We start from the raw sequence: 22,782 nt of genomic DNA, 5'->3' as shown, positions 1-22,782 counted from the left end.
ATCTTTTATATTCACTATATATTATACAATATTTGCATGTCCCCATTCAAAAATTAAGGGACCTTTTTTAATTAAAGTAACAAGATTGGTGATTATTGAAAATATAAAATTATATGACTATTGTATCTAAAATTCAACCCAAAAATAAAATAAAAGATATACGAAAGACAAAAAGAGGCTATGCTAGAGATAAGATGTAAATAAGTTTTTTTTATGATGTGTTTAAAAACCTCCAATGTCATGGTATATAGTAAACGAAAATTTGTGGTATTCATAATATTTGGCTGGTGTTTTATCATGTTATAAATATTTAATCTTTGAGATTGTAAGTTGTAAAACAGAGTTAAGTAATAAACCAAAATACACCAACGTCAAAATGGTACTATTCGATAAAAGTTGAAACTTGAAACATGTACGTCAAGTTGATCCATAACATTATTTGTCGTATGAACATTTTTTTCATATGATTAACGTTTTAAATATGACTTCACAACCATAAGATCACAACAATATCAACCAACGGGGCAACAGGTCCCACAGTCAACATGTTGGACATTTATCACCAGAAACAAGATACTATTTATAGATCCGCATGTCCTTGCTATGCATAAATGAAAATAATAATAAAAAAATATTAACATAATCTATCAATAATGATGACACCATTTAAAAATGCAAAATTCAGCATTTGAGCAACAAATAAAAGAAACAGACAGGTCTACCATAAACAACATACATAGAATAAATATGAAAGAAACGGAGTCATGATCATTCAGTTTCAGCAACATTACCATATTGCCAAGGGTTGAACTCAATCTTTGTGATGTCAGCATCTTCATTCGCGTTTGAGTTGCCAACATCAATAGCCTCCCGATGTTTGGAATATTTTCCATTGTATTCATAAATCTCCAAATCACCCCATGGTGTCACAGCAACCTCTTCAGTCATATCAAACCATCGAGGAACAAATTTCTGTCCCTTTGCCTCTCGAGTCCTCTTCTCACTTCTCTGTTTCTCCTCCAAACTAATAAACACAAATCATTAATCCAATCAAAGTCTTATACTTATTTCCCTCGCTTTCACTTTCTTTATTAACTCATTCTTTCTGCATTAAATTTTGTACAATTATGTGTGTGTGTGTGTGAGAGAGAGGGGCATACATGCTTTTTTCTGAACCAGCTTTAGAAAGATCACCCTTTTCAAGTGCATATCTATCAGACCTCAACCGAGAATCTGATGCCAATAAATTTGGTGGAGCAGTATCGAAACTGTTTACTTTATGTGCAAAATGCGTATACTGAAATTTATCGTTTGCAGGAGTCTCAGCCACTTTCCACACCTTCACAAAAACAATAACTTCAACATTCACCTTTTTTATTTTTTATTTTTTATTTAAAAAAAAAAAAAAAAAAAAAAAAAAGATATAGATGCTTTCTTACCTCTTTAAGCTCAGTGCCCGAAAGGGGTTCCCCATCTAAATCACAAGGCTGATAGCTCATAGATGTGTTCCATTTTCCTGTCATCAACACCTTCGGTTCTTCATCAGCATTGTATACATATCCATCCACTTCATACCGACCAGCACTATAATTTACAAACAAACATATTCCAGATTAAAAATGCAAACGGGTGGGTGGGTGGGTGGGTGGGTGGGGGTCCCACAGACGAAGGAGTTACACCGAGAAAGAGACATACCCAAACCAACCACAAGGTTGAAAGTAGAGCACAACCTTGTCTCCTGTGGTCAAATTGGTCAACACCATCTCTCCTGGAGAATCAACCCATGTCCTTCCAAATATTAAATTGTTAACTTTCGTGGGCGGGGGTACCAATTCCAAGATTACTCCATCTTTCTTTAGCTTCAAACGCGATCTACATTCAAAATTCAAAATATTAATCAATCTGTAATAGACTGTGACTATGACTCTGACTGTGACAGGTGTTAATGGTAGTACGCATGAATATACCTTCCGAGAGGGTAAATGTCAAGCGAGTTTCCAAGAAACTTGGTCTTCACCTTTGAAGTTATATCATAAACAAAATGATCATTTTCAGCATGTGCAGCACTCATTGGAGGGTGATGACAGACCTGATATGTATAATGTAATTATGTATATAACATTAAAAAAATAGTTAATTCAAGACATTATATTAGGCCAACATATCGTCAAAGTCTTGAAAATTTCACCTGTTCTGCAATGAATGTAATTCCCTCATGATTAACCATTTCATATGTTTCACCAAGTATTGGATTGAAAGGCTTCCAGGTTCGTTGCAAAGCATAATATACAGATATAAACCAGGATGCTGTAACAGAAAACAAACATCAAAAATTATTAAATTTTAAATGTTTGTGTTTGATATCGTTAGTGAGAGATAGAGATTTTTACCAGCATACACCAATCGCATGTATGGATCCTCACATTCATCTGCTAGCTCTAGCAAATGGGAATATTCCATCAACTGGGAAAGATAGAGATAACATATCAATAACTCAAAAACTTAAATAAAATCCAAGGACTTCAGTTTTTCAAACAAACCTCTGCCATTTTCTGCAGCATTGTCATTGGCTCAAAAATGAGTACAGGTAGAGTCACCATTGATGTGATATCAGCACCTACATACTTCTGCATCATCTTCCAGTGACCATCACGATCCTGTAGAAAGAAACACGAGATTCAAAGCAAATTATATATCGACTTGTGAGGATTTTCAATCTTCATGAAAGAAAAACAAAATATAATGCATGGACCTCTTGCTTCCATCTGCCTCTTTGTGCTTCAACTTCAGCATCTTCTGTCCCTCCTTCAGGATTTATAACCTCCAACCCCTCGTAACCAAGCAAGCTACACAAACAGGTGCGAATCCATGCCAATCAGAGATGCAAATAACATGTTCACGTCATGAGATCTGATCTACCCAACAAGAGTCCATCACAAAACTAAAGGTTTAGTTTGACATTAAAATTTAGCCATTTAAAGATCCACAACTGAGACAATATGCTCGTCACGGATCTAGACAGATCAATTAGAGAATATATATAAAGTGAATCGCCTTACTAATGAAGTCATCGTGTTTTCAAATGATTATAAATTCCTTTGGAAAGTATCAAGTGGATCAAGAGCAATTCATAGACGATATCGACAAGCTAAACGCCAACTAAAATCGTGTCAATCGACTGCGAAGACCTAGACTTGTAAAAATGAAGGTCGAAACAAATCAAGCAAATATTACTATATCCCAACACTTCAGAAACTCTCGAGAACAAAAAAACAGCCAAGACAACATCAATCGACTTACAAGGAAAGGGGAAAAGAAACATAGAGAGTTGTTTACCCGTTAACTTGGTTCTTAAAGTTGGAAAGACTTGAAGCAAGCGATGAGAAAAACCCACCACCACCACCTTGCTTCTGCGCCATATCTGAAAGTAGAAAGCCCTAGAACTCGATGCTTTTTCCTTTTCCACCAAGATTAGGGGGTTTTTCCCTAGAGCTATATATACGAATATGCAACAAATTGCGATTCAATTATACTTGTGAACAGCTAACCAAGGTAGATCTTATAATTGCTTTTACAGATAGATTAAAAAAGCACACAATTATTAGAAAATACGTGCTGTGAATGTGATTCTGAATATTTTATCAATTGCGATTTAGGGATCGACAGAAAAGCTCCGTTGGCGGGTTCTTTCTTTTGAAGTCAAAAATGATAACAGCGATGAAGTTGATTGGGGGAGAGGTGTGCACGCGCTAGCAAGACGCGTGGTTGTTTTGTATTTAGTCTTTTTCAGAGCTGAAATTGATGTTTCCGGATAATAGTACAACTCTATATGCGTATTTTGTGAACTATTTATGCATAGGTATTCTGGATTTGAGAATTATTGGTATTTACTATTTACAAGAGAGGCGGCTGAGGCCAACTTGTACGTGCCGATCTCCACTCGGCCTGCTCGGCCTTTCCCTCTGGCTCTCTTTCGTTCCAAACAACAAGGGGATGACGTCATACTCTATGTACAAGTCTTTATGCATGTGGTACAAGCGGCTTGCCTTTTTTTTTATTCTTTTTTTGTTTTCCGTATTTTATCCGACTTTTATCGATTTTCAACTCAAGTTGACCAAAGTGGCAAACGTGAAATTAATTTGTTGACATACATTTCTCCACCCTCATGTCACAAACTTTTCTTTACAAGTTCATTATCTGTCACATGGTTATTTGAATTAAATCAGCAACATGAGGATTTAAATATCTTTTAACGCTTTGTTCCCGAGTTCTACTTAAGGAGAGAAATGAGAGGATACGGAGGTAAAGTGAGGGGTGTCGAAGAAAAATCGTGTTCCCGAGTTTCATTAACGGAATGAAAGTGAGGGGAGGGAAAGAATTTTGGAGCCACATTTTCCTTCCAAATTGGGTGGATTTGATAAGAAAGTGATGGGAAGGAAAATTTTAAGTATTATTTTCTTTTTCCTTCTAACTAAGAAACACAAAAACTTCAAATTTTCCTTTCATTTCCTTCGAACTCGGGAACACGAAATAATGAATATTTTCCTTCACCTCCATTTCTTTCTGTCAAAATTTTCTTTCCCTTTCTTTTAATGAATTTACAAAAAAAAAACTCGGGAACAAGGCGTAAATGTCTTGGACAGGACAAACAAAAAACAAAAACTCTTATTGCCATTATAAATTTTTATTTATAAATAATATATTTACATATATAATATAATAAAAAAAATTAAGCGTTGTATATCTGTTCACTTTGCCCTTTCCTCGCCGCCCCATGAGCCTTGTTACCTTTTTTACCTTTACAAATTCGTCATTTATCATGTGGTTCTTAAAGAAATCATTTTGTAAGCAAGATAAATTAACAAAAAGAAAAAACAAATGAAAAGGGATTTGTGCTATTTTTCTGGGAATGCTTATAGATAATAATATTGGATGCCGATAAAGAAAAATGTTATAACTCTTTGTACTTGAAGGCCTCCATAAAAAGAATTGATAATAATACAACCAATGGATATTACAAACAATCAAACATGTCAAGCAGATGAAGGAATGTTCAACGAATAGACAACTATTATATATTTACAAGAATCTCCTCGTAAGTTTCGACTTCTATAAATTTCTTTAAAATCTTAATCAACCTTCATGTATGACTCCTTCGATTGGGTGGGCTATTAAATTCTTTCCCACCTCAGCTTGCCTTCACTATGTCTTTTTTTTTGCTAGACGCCATCAACCACACCTTGTTGATAGGTATTCGCATACTCAATTCGCCTTGATATATGGAACTCGCATGATTGAGCCTCATTTGTGCATTGGTAGTTGGTAGTTGACGCTTATGTATTGGATGTTTCTTGATACCCTTTCGCTTTGATAGTTCTTTTGTATATTTTCTCTAATAAATCATGCTTTTGACCTATGTTGTCCAACTTTGTGCCGCTTTCGCCCTTTACTTGTGTTTGGATTTTCAACTCATCGAATCTCCATTTTGTATTGTATAGAGAACACTATATTGGCTTTGCTTTATCAGCCCACATTGATTGTCACAATGCAGGCTCATCATTCATCTAAAATACACATAATAAAGTAGACATAATAGGAAAAGCTTGTGTAACGTCCCAATTTTCACGATAAAATTTTCATTTAATTATCAAAAGCAAAGGTGCCAATTTCATTGACAAAGATTGAATAAAAAACATTTGTTTCAAAACATTCTACAACATATCAACATAATAAACGTAGTGTGGAATTCCCATACCATATCCAAGGATGTCATGCAATCATGTCGTGCTCTTCACCTTGTTATTGAAACAACCTGCAACATTTAAACTTAAAACCATAATCACGAAGTTTAGTGAGCTCCCCAATACTATACAATAACATGCCCAACCCAACAAGCATATAAGTGGGCCCAATCCAACGAGTTCAACCCAATAGACATATAAGTGGTCCTAGCCCAACAAGCATAAAATCGGGCCTAACTCAATAATCATAACATCACACCAGTAAGAGTTACAAAGACAACAAGCATAACCTGACACTTAAGTGGGTTTTAGGATACTCACTTAAAACCCATATCTGAATCTAACTATCTGAAGTCCCATATAATCAAATACACGAACTGCCTAAACCAAACACAACTAAACCTCGGTCTACAACTCAGATCCTCCAAGCTTAACCAAAATTCAAATTGGTCAAAAAGTCAACAGTCACTGATTAAAGTCAACGGTCAACCCTTACTGACCATCACGACGTGGCCAGACGTCGCGGTTACTAAATGAAAAAACAGACGCAGACCCATCAGTCCACGACGTCGTGGCAAGGCCTTCGACACGTCATGGTTGATGCTCCAAATAACTTAATCTATTAAGCTTTTAACCCTTATCTTCAAACTCCAAAGCTCAAATCTTGATCGACTCAATCCATACATGGATAAACATTCCTTAACCCAAGGCCAGCCCAATGCATGGGCAAGTTGGGTTATGGCCCTGGGCAGCAAAATAATAGGGGCATCAATTTGGTCCAATTCCTAATATTGTATATATAACTTTGGCCCAAAGTCTAATCATATAAATGGTCCAGTAGTGATTACATGTGTTTGGGGAATGGGGAGGATTAGGAAACAAATCGTCATCTCAAGCATGAGGAGCGAAGCACCTTGAGAAGCCAATCGAACTTCTATAAAAATGCATTTCTGAGATCAAGGATCACAGAGCCTTTAATCTGATAGGTTTTATGAAAAACATTAAACTCTTAAGTGTGCATGCAACCCTAATAAGATCTATGTTTTCACTATTTAACTTATAACTATGAACATCAAAAGGAAACCCTAAGAAACCTAGGCTATTTTCGAAAAATACCAAATAGGGATAGGAATTACATACCTTGATTGTTATTGTAGCAACTAACAAATAAACCTTATTGTTGATCCTTTGGAAGCAAGCACCACAATTTTCGTACCTATAATGGAATCACACCCAACACAAGCAAGAGGATAAGAGGAGAAGAATGTGAGAATTTTGGCCAAAGCTTCTCAAGGTAAGGAGTACCACATTTGTGAAGGTTGTGAGCCTTTATATAGCTGAGGTAGCTTGGTGTCAAAGCTAGGGTTTAAGGAGGAAACCCTAAAGCCCTTTGCTTGGTGACCAAGCAACCCATTCCCCTCATACAAGGGGCTTGGATGAAAACTCATTGGGCTTGCCCAAGTGTTTTTCGTCCACCTTATCCAATGAGGTGATTGGACTTCTTTCCTCAACTTTCAATAAATAACCAAACATACCCTGCACTTTTAATTAATCCAATTAATCCCAAAATTAATTCCAATTAATTTTTGATTAATTATTAATTAATTAATATGATTTCTAATTAGTATATTATTTTCATAATATATTAATAAATCAAATATTTTAATTTATTATTCAAATAATAAACCAACCTCTCTCTCTCTCTCAAAAATCATCTTGTCCAGTTGCTAGTTTTAAGGGCAACCCAAAATGATTGTGCTACTATCAATTCAAGTTTATACCAATTATAGTTATGGGTCTATACACCTAATCTAACAATCTTCCACTTGTATAAGTCTAATAACTATAATTGCAAGTATAACTTCTAAACCGATCAGCAAATTATAGCTTCCAAAAGCCGTTGTCGAACTCTGAACCAATCAGTTATATGTCCTAAGATAAGTGATCATATAATCCTCCGTTTGACGAGATATCATTCGGATATGAGACATGGAACATAATCAATCTCATTGTACAATACTTTGTTTCCTGATTTCTGATTTGTAACGACATAGGAGTTCTAATCGAACACATCAATTTAGTCATGAACGGGCCCGACACTATAAGTTAACACCAAATCACTGAGGTGCCCAAATATATCACTTTTCCCGTTAAGGCAAAAGGAACGAATAAACTTCGACTTATATGCTTGCACTATTTACTCATCAAATCATGCACAACAATACGTTTTATAACATCAAGTTACTAATGTGTTTACGTATCATCAATGCACAACTGACTTGTAAACTGCAACTCATATATCTCTGTTTCAAGATTATAAGATATTATCATCTCAAAATTACTCGTGATAAATTCCATGAAATAATTCTCTGAGCATGGGTTAATCCAATACTTAAATCTCCATTTCAAAATACTCATGAATATTGCAACAATACCATTGCTATGTTTATAACTCTTTAGACAATCTACAATCTAATTCATGACAGATTTAATTCACTACTTACTTCCAAAAGTATGAACGACTGTGGAGTTTGAATAATCGAATTATTCGGGAAGTAAAACATGAAAAATGAAACACACTAATAAAAAATTGACAAAAGGTAGTAAACAAACTCATAAATAATTCTCTATTATTTAATCACCAAAAGTCAATTACATTTACTCTGTTATGAGTTTCAAACTAACTATCTAACTACTAAAATTAATATCATCTTTCAGACAAATGCTCCTGGCATGTTGAATGTGTTTGACTCTACTCAGACCCTTTGTGAGGGATCTACAAGATTCTCTTCTGATGATACCCTCTTCACTACGAGGTGACCTTCTTCTACTCTATGTCTGATGAAATGATATTTTCTGTCGATATGTCTTGATCTGCCATGATCTCTTGGTTCCTTTGTCAAGGCAACCGCTTCTTCATTATAATATAAAATTTCCATTGGCTCCTTGATGGCTGGAACAACTCCAATGTCTCTTGATATTGCCATATTTATACATATTTTAGGCAATATTGAATTACATTTTGATTAATATTTTTGTTATTTGCATAGATAAATGGTACTTATAAGGTTAAATTATATTTTGCAGCCAAAAGAAGACATCTTGAAGAAAAAGGACTGAAAGTGTTAAAGATTGGAACTTTGGAGGGTTAAAAGCCTAAAAGATGAAAAATCCAGCAAAATGCGTCCTCATGACGTGAGGAGTTAAGGCTCACGACGTGAGCATGGACATTCTAGAAGATAGACATCGCGAAGCAAGAGTCCATGTTGGATATGGATTATTACTGGACACTCGATGTGAGACTCTTATGCTCACGACGTGAGTAGGGTTATTTCGAATATATATATCCTTGATCCTTACGAATTTAGGAGGTTGGCTGGTTGAGAGAAGAGTTTCCAGAAGTCGATTTCAGAGGTTTAGAGGTTAGGAATTTGGTTTTAATACCAATGAAGAAGGAGAAGATCATAACTTACTTTCTCGTTTGGTACTTTTACATGCTTTTGACTATGACTTGTTTTAGTTCAATTGCTAGTATGAGTAGCTAAATTCAGCTGCTTCTGTCAGCTAGATGAAGCTGGAACTCATGGTTTGTTTATAATAACTTAGACTTTTCTTGTTGGTTAATGTCTTATGTTTGATTGATTATACCTAGCATGCTTAATTTGATACTAGATTGCTTTAAATTATTATTATGTGTAGTTAGTGACCATTAATCTACATGAATTTGATTACCTAGTAATTTAGTGAACATTAGATTATTATAGCTAAGATCGAACCAATCTTAGATAAGTAATTGAATTATTGAACTTGGTTGTGCTAGAGAACTCATTATGAACATAATTGTGTTTGTTAACTCAATCTTACATAGCTCCAACCCTATATAATAATTGATTTTGTGTTAAATTATGTATGACTATACATAGCTCTACATGAATTATTTTAATATTAGTAAATTTGGAATTGAATTGCTAATAATATTTTAACTGGTAACCAACATGAATTGTCATAATTAATAATTAAACCATTGAGGGAAGGTGGATTCGAACTAACAGAAGTGTTTTTATTAATCAATTGAATTGTGTTAAGAAATTAAGCTCATCTAAACTTGCAAAATTAGATAAAAAAACCTTTTAAATTATTGTTTGATTTTAGATTAATTTAGAGTAATTATTTTAGCTAATTAAATTTGTTCCCTGTGTTCGACCCCAACTTACTTTACTACACTACAATCCGACTAGGTACATTGCCTAGGTGCATATTAGTTAGTTAAGTTAGTTAGGTTATAAATTTAAAACTAGTAGGTATAATTTGCATACATCATCTCCAATGAAGTTCTTCAACCAAATTGCCTCCTTTTATGCTTTGCTCCCCATTATGTACTCTGATTCACAGGTAGAATCATCCACTGTCTCCTGTTTGGAACTTTTCCAGGCTACCGCTCCTCCATTTAACACCCAGACAGATTGAGAACGGAAGTTGTCTCTGTCTTTTTGAAAGCTGGCGACACTATACTCGGTTACACTCAACGTATCACTGCCACCAAGTACAAGGACCCAATCCTTAGTTTTTTGTGGATACTTGAGAAGCACTCCAAACCAATCAAAAGATGTTGGAGTCCACTTAACTCCAAGATCACTCATAAAACGGACCAAAAGTGCCAAAAACCACAGATGAAGAGATCTAAAGAACTAAATAGCAATATTGGAACTTTATACTCACAATAGTTCAGAAATGTAGTGTGACATCCCCATTTTTCACGGCCAGAAAAGACCGATTTTGTTTATGCTTTATAAAAACCAGAGTACCTCTTTTAATAAAAATGTTGCGGAATTTGTTCCCAGAAAAGCATGATAAATATGTTATCAAAGCATTTTCGAAGAAATGTATTTTTATCCATTTTAAAACATTTGGGATGTCATCGTCAATACAGAAACATAAGCATAAACAGAACTTACATTCATTTACACTAGTGATCTACATCTCTTTTAAATCCCTCAGTGTAAAGTAGCTTCCTATCGACACCTGTGATACAAATAAGCTTGAGTGGGTTAGGTTGGGAAACCTGGTGAGTACATAGGGTTTTCAACCCACAATAATTTAATTATTATGTTTAAACATCAAACAATCAACCCAATTACCCATCCCCATTATCTTCCTTACTCTTAAGAATCTACCATAAGAATCATCTATCCTGCATTCGTTCATTTCGAAGCCCATTGCTTCCAGGGTTTATATGATAGGCACTAAGTCCATAGCTGCCAATGCTTGTTCGTAAAACACTAATTCCATAGCTGCTAAAGTTCATTCATCGGGTACTAAATCCATAGCTACCGATGTTCAGCTAATAGGTACTAAATCCATAGCTACCAACGTTTATTTAACAAGTACTAAGTCCATAGCTACCAATGTTTATTCTATAGACATTAAGTCCATAGCTGCCGATGTTATTTGTTAGACACTAAGTCTATAGCTGTCAATCTTCTCTCATATCATCTTTCATCTCTCATCATTCATCTACCCATGTTTTACCCAACATATTCGTAGATATAAAATACATATACATTTTAAATTATTTAAAACATGTATAAAATCGTTCATCCAGCATAGAAAGCAAGTATTCAAATAATATGCACACATACCACGTAATTTATATAAAATACTTCATATCTATGTGTAAGATGAAAGTAACTATGCACTCACTTGAAAAGGTGGTGATTCCGAACTCAGACACCGCTTCGCTTCTTATAAAAATAATTTCCTTCGACGAAACCTAGTATTATTACCACTAGAGTTTAGTTTATTATTCGCCGAGACTAATTAATAGTCTAGCTATTATTACTATTATATAAGCGTTAAACAATACTTATATAACCCATAATAATAGCCCAAGTACTTATTATAAGTTCCTAATAACGTTACTATAATTAAATAAAAGCTATATTAAAAATAGCGTAGACGTAACTCACTTACAACGGGTTTTATAGAAAACCGGGCTTTGCTTGGAGCAACGTTCCCGAGCCGAAAAGCTCTTCTTCTCGGAGCCGTCGAACACTCCGGGGCTTCCGCCTCGTGCTAGGGAGGTTCCCTAGGCTTTTCGGGGGGGGGGGGGGGGGTTCGGGGCTAGAGAGTGGTTATAGAGAGAGAGTAAAGAGAAGAAAGAATGAGAAATGTGTGAAGAAAATGAGGGTGGGAGAGGTTCTATTTATAGGGTGAAAAATGGCTTAACTTTTGTGCCACATGTCACCATCTAGTGGCAAGACTTGGGGAGAAAGCAATGGCCAAGATTGTGCCACATCACCCATTTTCACACAACACACTTCCGACTTCTAAAATCCGTAACTTTCACATACGACCTCCGTTTTTGACGTTATTTATATCCACGCGTAGGTAAAAATAAGATCTACAACTTTCATTTTGACTCCGTCGGCTAATTCTCGACCGATCTTAAATTTAACAGTACGAGGAGATTATACTGTTAAATGTCCGCGTAAAATTCATAACTTCTACATACGGACTCTGTTTTCGTCTGTCTTTTTACCGTTGAGTTCCTATTAATGAGATCTTTAATTCTCATTTAGGTCGCGTAGGCCAAAAACCTCTCGATCTAAAATTCGAGTTTCTGGCTGTGCACTGCTAAGCCAAATCTTAGAAAATTCATAACTTCCTCATACAAAGTCAGATTTGGGCGTTCTTTTTATGGACGCTCTCGGTTTAACATATTCTACGACTTTCGTTTAGATTACTAAGGCCAAAAAGTCCTCTATCGTAAATTCACTATTTACGTCTCCCGGTGTCGTGCCGGTTTTGCCGTAAAACTTCGACGGGCCATAACTTCTTCGTTATAACTCGGATTTCGGCATTCTGTATATGTACGGAACCCTTGTAACATATACTATGACTTGGTTAAGATTATTCATTCTAAATAATCGTCTATTAAAAAGTCATTTTTGACGCTTATCGTCTCTAAATTGACTAGCCCGGATCTACGGGCGTTACATGTAGTGCCTTTAATGGATCCAAAGTTGAACATCATTCCTTGCAACCAGAAGAACCTTCTTGATATTTAAGCTTCATCAAAATATTATACAAGGCATCCAAAAAAAGGAAAGAGGATAAGGGAGGAGCTCAAATTTTGAAGATAAAGGCTAGGGTTTCTCCCAAGGGTTCTAGATATGATGAAGGCTCATAAAATGGCCAAAAGTCAGAATCTTATGCTTAAATATGTTGAAAACCCTAGAAATCATGGGCTTGGGCTTGACAGACTGCCACTATGTGGCAACGTTTCTCCACTCCATGGCAACTGCCACGCCATGGCAACTTGATCACCACTCCGTGGTGACGTTTTTTCATACAAATCCAATCCAACTTCAAATAGTCATAACTTATTTGTTTCAACTCCGTTTTTGACGATCTTTATATGCACGGAAAGGTATTGACGAGCCCACAACTCTATCTAATTGCTTTTTGACTTAAAACATACCAAACTAAAATCATTAATTCATGCAAGAAGTCTGAAGAATCATTTTTCCCATTTTACCCTTTCCTCCAAAACATAAATCAAGAGCTTATATCACATAACTAATATTATCAACAACCAACAAGGTCTAAACCTTATTTCCTTGAAGCACAAGGCTTTCACATGGTTGAATTACGATCCACAATCCCAAAATAAGAAATTTCTCGAAACATGATGTTACACGAACAAGCGGTTACTACGAAAATGTGGGGAGCAAACATACAATATATGAATTTTTGGTGGCCAAAGTGTGAAACCCAAAAAAATATAAGGACGAAACATGGAAATATAAAAAACCGTTTGTGAAACATCCCAAAAATACGGTCCTAAAATTTCGTTTTAAAATCATTATTTAAACTATTAATCATCCATCATCATAATAAAACAAGAACCATGTATCTCAAAAACATCATGTTAAATACTGTATCAAATCATATAAGTAATCATCGGAGTCTAAAACAATCCCAGGCTGAAACTGTGGTGTGTGCAATGCGATCATCCCGAGCCCTTCCCTTTGCTAGTGGAAGTACCTGAAACCAAAACTAAAACTGTAAGCACAAAGCTTAGTGAGTCTCCCCAAGCTACCACATACTATACATATAATCACATACTAGGCCTAGCCCACTGCATCGGGCCCCGCCCGGAATCGGACAAGTCCGACATCGGGCCCCGTCCGACATCAGACCGAAGTCCAGTATACATATCATGAGCATAACATAATCATATACATACACATAAGCTTAACAAGAAAGCTAACATTCCTAGGGCTTGCCCCGACATCAACCCAACTCCAGAACACCTAATCACACACATGCAAGAATCACGAAGACATCAAGCATACTAACTGATTCGGGCCCCTCTCGGCATCAGACCGAAGTCTGGAACATAAAACCTCCGTTGGGCTAACCCCCGACACATACAATCACACATAAACGGGTCGGCCTTGGTGCCTTAGACCCGTTCCTATAGGAGAAAACACACCTCTCAAACTGAATGTTGAACTCGAGTGAGGAATCTCTGTCTGCTACTCCGGCGACTCTCCGACTATTATTCCATAATAACACTTAATCAAAAAACTGATAACTCTTCATAGGGTAAAATGACCATTTTACCCCTGGTCAAGGTCAACGCTTTGGTCGAAGTCAACATTTTGGGTTGACCAACTCGCCGAGTTCTATAGCTCAGAAATCTTGAAAACGCGATTCAACTCGCCGAGTCGTTCCACCGACTCGTCGAGTTCTATCGGGCTACTTAGTCGCGACTTGGCTCATCCACTCGTCGAGTCCTTCTACATACTCGTCAAGTTCTACTAACTGAAATCGGGACAACATGATACGACTTGTCAAGTTCCCTTATAGACTCGACGAGTCCTTCTGTCTGTTTGGCCATCTTAACAGATTAAGCTCCTATCTTCTAGATCCAAGGTTCTTAGCTCGTTTGTCCACTGGAAAGGCCTTCCTAAGGGTAAGTTTCCAACTTTACCCGTTCATAGCTCTTCTAAAAGGGTTTAGACAAAACCCTAATTCCTATAAGACATGAATCTTGTCCAAAAGGCCATAGAATCTTAAATCCACGCATACAAACCCAGATCTAGAGTTTTAGCATCTATTGGACACATAAAGCTTCGAACTTTCCTTCCATGCATGGTCTTTTAGGGCTAAAAAGACCATAAACTTGCTTATATGCTTGCATGAGGCTTCCATGGTCATAAAGTTTGCACCTTTATGCCATGAGACCCTTTCTAGATCTTAGATCTGAGATATAAGTCACTTGGGACGTCCCAACCCCAAGGAGCAAGGTTATTGACCCAAAACTTTCATAATATAGAGATAACTAGATATAAGAGAATAATGATCAAGTTGGAAGCTTGATTACCAGAAAATGCAGTAAATGAAGTGTAACTCATGGATCTACTTCTTCCCCTTTGAGCCTTCTATCTTCTTCTTCTCCCACAAGCTTCACAATGCACAAAAACACTCAAAAATGGCAAGAACTAGCTCAAGATCACTTATGGAGGATTAGGGTTTTAATAATAGGGTTTGGAGGTGATGGAGCCTAGGGTGGAGGCCAGATATGATGTTTAAATAGGGTGCAAACCCTGAAAATTAGGGTTTCCTCCTGATGGACCTACTCGCCGAGTCCAGGCTCAGATTCGTTGAGTAGACCATTTAAATCCCGCGACCAAGCTGGCACCTACTCGACGAGTTAGGGCTACCAACTCGTCGAGTAGTTCTTACAAAATGAAAATTTTAATAAATGAAATGCGTACCAGGAACGGGGCGTTACAGTTTGTGACCAAATTTTGAAACCACAAACTATACTATTCATTTCTCATTAAATTTTGATATATATATATATATATATATATATATATATATATATATATATATATATATAGGGAAAAGTGAATATACTCTTCAGGGTATATAAGCTTAGGTATCCAAACTCATCATAATACTTCGTTTTGTTTGATATATTATTATAATGTTCTTAAACTTTAACACTTAACTTGATTTACTTTCAAGATTTTCGAAATTCCACTGTTATATTCCTCTTACATCACATTTTATTACTGAACACCTACTAGGCTATATATATATATATATATATATATATATATATATATATATATTAGTTGAAAATGAAAAATACGTAAGAAGACGATGAATGTGAAATTTACAAAAATCTTTGAAGTAAATCAAGTTAGAAGTTAAATTATAAGAACATTAGACAATTATAATGTATATATGATACAAAACGATGTAATATAGTCAGTTTGAGTACCTAAGCTTATATACATTAAGGGTATATTCATTTTTCATATATATATATATATATATATATATATATATATATATATATTAATTTGGAAAAACATAAGAGTTTTAAAGTAGAAAAAATTGACCACAATAACCATTTTATTTTTATTTTCCAACAAATGAGAAAAAAAACAAAAATGACAATTTTTATTTTCCAACATATGACGTCATATGCGTTTTTTTTTTAATTTTTTAATTTTTTTTGAAGCTTCATAACTCTTTCATAGAAATTACGTTTTAACTGATATTTTTTATTGTGTTCTTTTTAACAAGGGTTTTCCATGAATATATTACACTCCAAATTTGGATTTTGGGAAATCATACATTTTTTGCTCCAGAGTAGGCTAGTCGGTGAAAAATATGTAAAAAAAAACAACTTCAAACATTCATAACTCTTTCATAGGAACTCCGTTTTACTTTTTTTTTCTTTGTGTTTTTGTAACAAGAGTTTTCCATGGATATATTACACACCAAATTTGGATGTCGAGAGGTCATATGTTTTCAACTCCAAAGTAGGGTAGTCGGTGAAAAATATGAAAAAAAAAAACAAACTTCAAACTTTCACAACTCTTTAATATGAACTTCGTTTTAATTGATTTTTTTTTCATTGTGTTTTTTGTAACAAGTGATTTCCATAGACACTACACTCTCAAATTCATATGAAAATAACCAAGTGAAATGACAAGTCAGTGGTGAAGTGACAATTTTTATTAAATATATGAATTTAATAGTTAAAATGTATATTTCTGTAGTCAAATTGACATGATAAATCCTAAATGAAATGACAAGTCACTTGTGAATTGACACTTCTTGTCATTTTAACTGCAAAAACCAAAATCCATAAAAATCCATATATTTTAGAGGGTGATACCTTATAAAATAAAATTTACTAAAAAATCATCAAACCTATTCTCTCATCTTTGGACGACTTTCTTCAAACGATAGGGACACATAAATTTGGTGGTTGTCGAAACCACCAAATAAAAAACTCAATTACGTCGCAAAACAAAAATAGATTGTAGTAGTTGTAATAATGATGAAATCCATATGGATTTGCTCAAATCATTTCTATACAAAACAAAATGTAAAAAGATAGGAAGTTTTCACAAAATGCTAATGCGATAAAAACTAATTTATAAAAAATGACTAAAAAGTATAAAATTTATAAAACAAAACAATTCTAGTATCGGTTTAAATCACAAGTTCAATTAGTTGATTAATTATTATAATTTTGTGGTGTAATGAGTTTGATAGATTCTAATTTGGCTATAACAATTCAAAAACTTGAATTACCTAGACCATTCTTATATAATATTAAGGTTAGAGAACCTCGTAACACACATTCTTAATCAAAGTTATAAAACAAATAAGCATTTGGTTCACCAAAGTTAACTGACATTATGATTTAAGATTCACCAAATTTAAGAGGGGTTACTAAGATTACACTACCATGTTAGATCATGCATTTTCATGGTTTAAAATGAAATGAAAACATACAACAAAACCATTTGTTGCTAATTAGTTTGAAGATACATTACTTAGTCAAAAAATTAACCAATTATTTATCGTTCATATGTTTAAACTCATGATTAAAAACACAAAAATAATATAAATGTTCAAAAAGAAAATGCATCCATAGAATACCAATAAAAATCCGTATAAAGATTAACTACTCATAATAATAAAAATATAGAAATATATATAATACCAATTACGAAACGAAGATGAAAAAGCTTATTGAAATTGTCATTTCTTGGTGTTCAAATAACTTAATCCCACAACCAAAATATCAGTACAAAAATTAATCTAACCTAGTGGGATTACATAAATTAATAAAATCATCATAATATATCAAGATAATATTAATAAGAATATTGTTCCAAAAATAAGTCAAGAGAAAAATAAAGAAAGAAAGGAGGAGACACCAAGCTACGCACCGTCAACCCATTCTCTCCTTTGCTCCTGCCGTCTGTGTGTGTGTGTTTTTTTTTTTTTTAGTCTGCCTTTACTAGCCAAGCAACCAACACACAATTGGCCTTTTAATTTAGAGTTGGGCTATGCTAATTAATCACCAAAGTGGGCTTATTTTGTTCGCTAATGCGTTTCTTTCAACTGCAGCCCAAATAGAATATGGCGGTGGGTTTTTTAATTGCATTTTGGGCTGCCAAGGTGGGCTGCTGGACAGCCCATGCACTGCTGTTCAAGAAGCCATAATTTGGACCAAACGTCTTCCAAATCCACTCATTTTCGGTGAGATTGAACTTCAACGAGTTAGGAGGAGCCCTGTAAAATTTTAGCTTGATAAGACAACATTTGCCCCTCCATTCGATTGCTTGAAGAAAGTTGTACAATGTTGTAAAAAATCTGAAAATTCATTTATATCGTTTTGTTTTTCCTTGTTGCTCATGGATTTTGTTACGAGACTTCAATCGTGGTTGTAAGGCCTTCGATATGGTTTTAAAGATGCTCTAAAATATCATCTCGTTTGTACGAATTTACCCAAAATTACCTTAAACGAATAAAAATACCCCAAAATAATAAATCTAACGATTTAATGCAAAAAGAATATTAAAAATATTAAAACTAAAATCAAATACATACTAAAATTAATACAAAAATTCACGTTATCAACCACTGTGCAGAGCAACGACATCACAATCCCCCCACCTCCATCTCTTTCTATTTCTTTATTTGTCATTACACACATACACACCTCACCATCTCTCTCCATTGTTGGTATTTTAACAGAAACAAAAACATGATCGAAGTTGTATTCATTTGGCACTCTCATTTATTGACTAAGCACAGGCAATCAATTTATCCATTTAAGTTTTCGATTAGGGCAATTTTAAACCATAATTTTGGAGTTTAAGCCCATAAACAACCCCAAAAAAAAAATGTTAGAAACCTTTTAAACCAAAACAAATAACTTCAATGACATTATCGATAAAAAAAAAAACCTAGTGTGAAATATATAGAGGCAGATGGGCTTAACATGTAAATACGTCCACAAGACGCCAATTTGCACGTACGAGCTCCCTGAACAGAGATAAATTGGGATTTTCAGATTAGGTTCACTTCATTTTCCTTTCTAAACATCTTCACTTCATTGCGGCTAGGGTTTCACCAAACCTTTTTTTATCTCATCCACTCTTACTCAAAAGGTTCTAGGGTTCTTGTGAGTTAGTTGTTCTAGGGTTCTTGTGAGTTAATTGAGATCCCAATTAGACATGACGAATTCGAACTGGAGATAGGATTTTTGCTGTTGCAAAAGACTCAACTTTTTTATCAAAGGGTTCTCTACTATCACAGTAAAGGGAAAAAATGGCGACCGCGAACCCTTTCGATTTGCTCGGAGATGACGACAACGATGACCCTTCACTTCTTGTGCAAAAGATCGTATCTGCACCGGTAAAGAAAGCTCAAACCGCTCCTCTCGCCGGTAAAACGGCTGCGCAGTCGGCTAAGCCTTCTGCTAAGCTTCCTTCCAAGCCTCTCCCTCCAGCTCAGGCCGGTATGTCTTCGAGTGTTTCTTTATTTTATATGCATTCATTTAGGCTATTAACTTATGTACCCTTGATATTTGGTTTTACTTCAATTCCATTTTGTTATATGATACATTGAATGTGCTTGCGAGTTACTGGATTAATTGGTTTGTGCTTATAGTGAACAAGATTGAAAAATGACCACTTTCATTATTCCATCGGCCAAATGCAAGAAACACAACTATTTTTAAATATTTATATACTACATACTTCCATTTCTTTTCATGAAAGCATTGCACTTTCATTTTTTTCCTTACTAACACATTGTATGATAAAAATTCTATCGAACTATAACATCCTAATTCATTTTTTTTTACTTATTAGGTCACTATAGCATACTAAAATTTATTTGTATCCAATGACATTGAATTAAGTCTGTAGGTTTTTCAGAATACAATTTTGTAGTAGGGAAAATTGAATGTGGGATGCTATAATAAACAAATGAATGAAATTATATTGCTATTTTTTGTATTTACTCCTTTATATCATTTGGTTTTGAGAAGTGAAAGAGGCCAAGAATGAAGGGTTGCGTGGCGGCCGTGGTGGTGGTGGTCGTGGTGGCCGAGGGTACGGGCGTGGTCGTGGTGGTGGATTTAACAGAGATTCAGGCAGCAATGAGAATTCATTTGGCAACCGAGGATTTTCTGGTGATCAAGGTGCTGTTGAGGAGTCTGATGGTGGGAAAGGTTATGAGAGAAGTGGTGGTTATGGTGCTCCTCGTGGTGGTTTCCGTGGTGGCCGCCGTGGCGGTTTCAGTAACGGAGATTCAGAGGATGGCGACCGCCCACGTCGGCCATATGAACGCCGTAGCGGGACAGGGCGTGGGTAAGTGTTTCATTTTTCAGATTCCATTGGATTTGGCCGGAATAGGAATTCAATTCCATTCCAATCGTATGTTTGGTTGCAAATGAGTATAGAGTTCAATTTCATTGGAGTTCACAAACCGATTGATGGATTGATTTCAAAAATCCAGTCCAAAACCCATTGAATTCAATTCCCAACATTTCCTTGTTGAAATTACTGAAATGCCCTTTTCATCTCATGTACAGGAATGAGTTCAAGCGTGAGGGAGCTGGTCGTGGGAACTGGGGAACGCAGGCTGACGAGATTACTCAGTATTGTTTTTAACATCCAATTTAATTTCTAAATCCCTCAGTTTATATACTTTTGTATATTCTTTACTTTCAGTTAGTAATCCTTTTTATACTTTTTCACAGGGAGACTGAAGAAGTGGTGGCTGAGGGGGAGAAAACTGTGGGTTCTGATAAACCATTGGCTGAAGAAGAGGCAACAAATGAGAAAAAGGAGAATGCTGCAAATGAACCTGAGGATAAGGTGATTGATTACTTCTTGTCCCACAAATGACAATTAATAATTCTAATATTATCATATTTCTAGTGAAATACTAATTCAAAATTTGAATTCAGGAGATGACTCTAGAAGAATATCAGAAGGTTCTGGAAGAGAAGAGGAAAGCTCTGGAGGCACTTAAAACTGAGGAAAGGAAGGTGGAAGTTGACAAAGAGCTTGCTGCCATGCAACAGCTTTCCAATAAAAAGGCCAGCGATGACATCTTTGTGAAATTGGTGATAATTGCTGACACTTTTTTTTTTTTTTTTTTTATAAATATTTTTTTTCACGTCTATTTAAGTTCACACTCTGCTCTAATGACATTAATTTCATTTGCTTAAATACTTTGTTTGATCTAATTTAATAGGGAACTGACAAAGATAAGCGTAAAGAGATTGCTGATAAGGAAGAGAAAGCTAAGAAGGTAATATGTTACTTCTTGTTATATATGGGTTTATCCTTTAAGTCCCAACTTTGTACAAATTTTGACTCAATTCATTTTTTTCCTTCCAATTTCTCAAGTGTAGAAAAGTTGTTGCTTTGTTCTGTATATTGATTTGGTTTTGTTTTTTGCAGTCATTGAGCATCAATGAGTTCTTGAAACCAGCTTCAGGTGAAAAATACTACACTCCAGGTGGCCGTGGGCGGGGACGTGGCGGCCCTAGAGGTGGAGGTGGTGGTCGTTACAACCAAGGTGGTGGTGGTGGTGGTTCGATGAGCTATGCCCCTGAAGCACCAAAAATCGAAGATCCGAGCCACTTTCCTACTTTAGGTGGCAAGTGAAGTGAGAGTCTCTTTTCTTGCCTTATTCCTGTCATCATCTTTTCGCGACACTTTTAGAATGGCCGAAAGCATACTAGAATGATGGAGTTCTATGTATCCGAGAACAGTCTCAGAAAGTGTAAATTTCAAATTTCATGTGTTCCATGTATTTGTCTATTTAGAGGTGTTGGATGTTTTTGTGTTTCTTTTCTTTTTGTCTTTTATAATGTGTTTTAGAGATTTTGGATTACTTTGTTACGTAGAGATACTTGTTTTCTCATTTCTCATTTTTGTTATTGAATAGATTGATGACAATTTTAACTTATTCTTGGTGTGCATGCTTATGAATGATACATGCAAGTGTTGTTTTTAAAATCACATCAGTCAAAGTGAGAATATATATCAAAATGAAAGTGTTTGTGAGCTATAAAGCTCAATGAGTTACATGATTTTCTTGCAAAACATTCGACAAATTGCATAGACATTTGTATTAGTCTAAGACACATTCGAAGAACTATGGTGGATGATACCTAGTGTTGCGAAAAATCCATTCACTGGAGCATCTTAAGTTGACTTGCCTATTAGAATGTGTTTTGTTCAAGATAGAGTGCATGGTTTATTTGGGATAAACCCACTAAACATGTTTCCATTGTAATTGCACCTACAAAGCTCGATAGCCCAATAGGTTAGATCATAAAATGATCAAGTTGATAATCTCTTTTTAATTTGATATAAGAGAGACTAGATTGATGATTTGATTCAGATAGTTCGTTTCACATGGTCAAGGATTCAAAAGAAATTCAAAATGAGTCGGATATATCTTCTCACACTTTGTCGTATGCTTGAAATCATTGCATATTTGTATGTATGAATAATTGAAAAGAAAAATATATAAACATATGTTTTGGAAAGAAAGTATTTGTATCTATGTTGGAAAGAAAAGTATATAAACAATGTTTTGGAAAGAAAATGTTAGGATCTATCTTGAAAAGAAAAGTATATAAAATATGTTTTGGAAAGAAAGTGTTAATATATATGTTGGAAAGAAA

At 35.0% G+C, this 22,782-nt stretch overlaps 2 protein-coding genes across 2 annotated transcripts; one reads left to right on the top strand and one right to left on the bottom strand.

Moving 5' to 3' along the window:
* Positions 1-612: 612 nt before the first annotated feature.
* Positions 613-3,680, bottom strand: LOC145124869 (oxysterol-binding protein-related protein 3A-like). The gene is made up of 10 exons (XM_079060348.1): positions 3,337-3,680; positions 2,753-2,846; positions 2,541-2,657; positions 2,391-2,463; positions 2,189-2,307; positions 1,968-2,089; positions 1,696-1,872; positions 1,440-1,584; positions 1,161-1,339; positions 613-1,024 (listed from the first exon to the last, which is right to left on the bottom strand). Exons 1-10 carry the CDS (start codon positions 3,417-3,419, stop codon positions 769-771), a joined length of 1,365 nt encoding a protein of 454 aa, XP_078916474.1. The 5' UTR covers positions 3,420-3,680; the 3' UTR covers positions 613-768.
* A 15,480-nt stretch (positions 3,681-19,160) lies between these two features.
* Positions 19,161-22,013, top strand: LOC145124046 (RGG repeats nuclear RNA binding protein A-like). The gene is made up of 7 exons (XM_079059261.1): positions 19,161-19,590; positions 20,125-20,446; positions 20,671-20,736; positions 20,839-20,956; positions 21,049-21,207; positions 21,339-21,395; positions 21,548-22,013. Exons 1-7 carry the CDS (start codon positions 19,401-19,403, stop codon positions 21,752-21,754), a joined length of 1,119 nt encoding a protein of 372 aa, XP_078915387.1. The 5' UTR covers positions 19,161-19,400; the 3' UTR covers positions 21,755-22,013.
* The last annotated feature ends 769 nt before the right edge of the window (positions 22,014-22,782 follow it).

The sequence above is a fragment of the Lactuca virosa genome, chromosome 7 (genome assembly GCF_052849685.1).
Source record: "Lactuca virosa cultivar CGN04683 chromosome 7, Lactuca_virosa_CGN04683_v6, whole genome shotgun sequence".
Lineage (NCBI taxonomy): Eukaryota > Viridiplantae > Streptophyta > Magnoliopsida > Asterales > Asteraceae > Lactuca > Lactuca virosa.
The sequence above is the reverse complement of the archived record's forward strand: the minus strand, read 5'-3'. Positions and strand labels throughout refer to the sequence as shown.

Coding starts and splice junctions, on each gene's coding strand:
- LOC145124046 (XM_079059261.1), top strand. CDS start 19,401: ATGGCGACCGCGAACCCTTTCGATTTGCTCGGAGATGACGACAACGAT. Junction 20,447..20,670: donor CGTAGCGGGACAGGGCGTGG/GTAAGTGTTTCA, acceptor TCTCATGTACAG/GAATGAGTTCAAGCGTGAGG. Junction 21,208..21,338: donor ATGACATCTTTGTGAAATTG/GTGATAATTGCT, acceptor CTAATTTAATAG/GGAACTGACAAAGATAAGCG.
- LOC145124869 (XM_079060348.1), bottom strand. CDS start 3,419: ATGGCGCAGAAGCAAGGTGGTGGTGGTGGGTTTTTCTCATCGCTTGCT. Junction 2,658..2,752: donor GAGGCAGATGGAAGCAAGAG/GTCCATGCATTA, acceptor TTCTTTCTACAG/GATCGTGATGGTCACTGGAA. Junction 1,585..1,695: donor CAACCTTGTGGTTGGTTTGG/GTATGTCTCTTT, acceptor TGTAAATTATAG/TGCTGGTCGGTATGAAGTGG.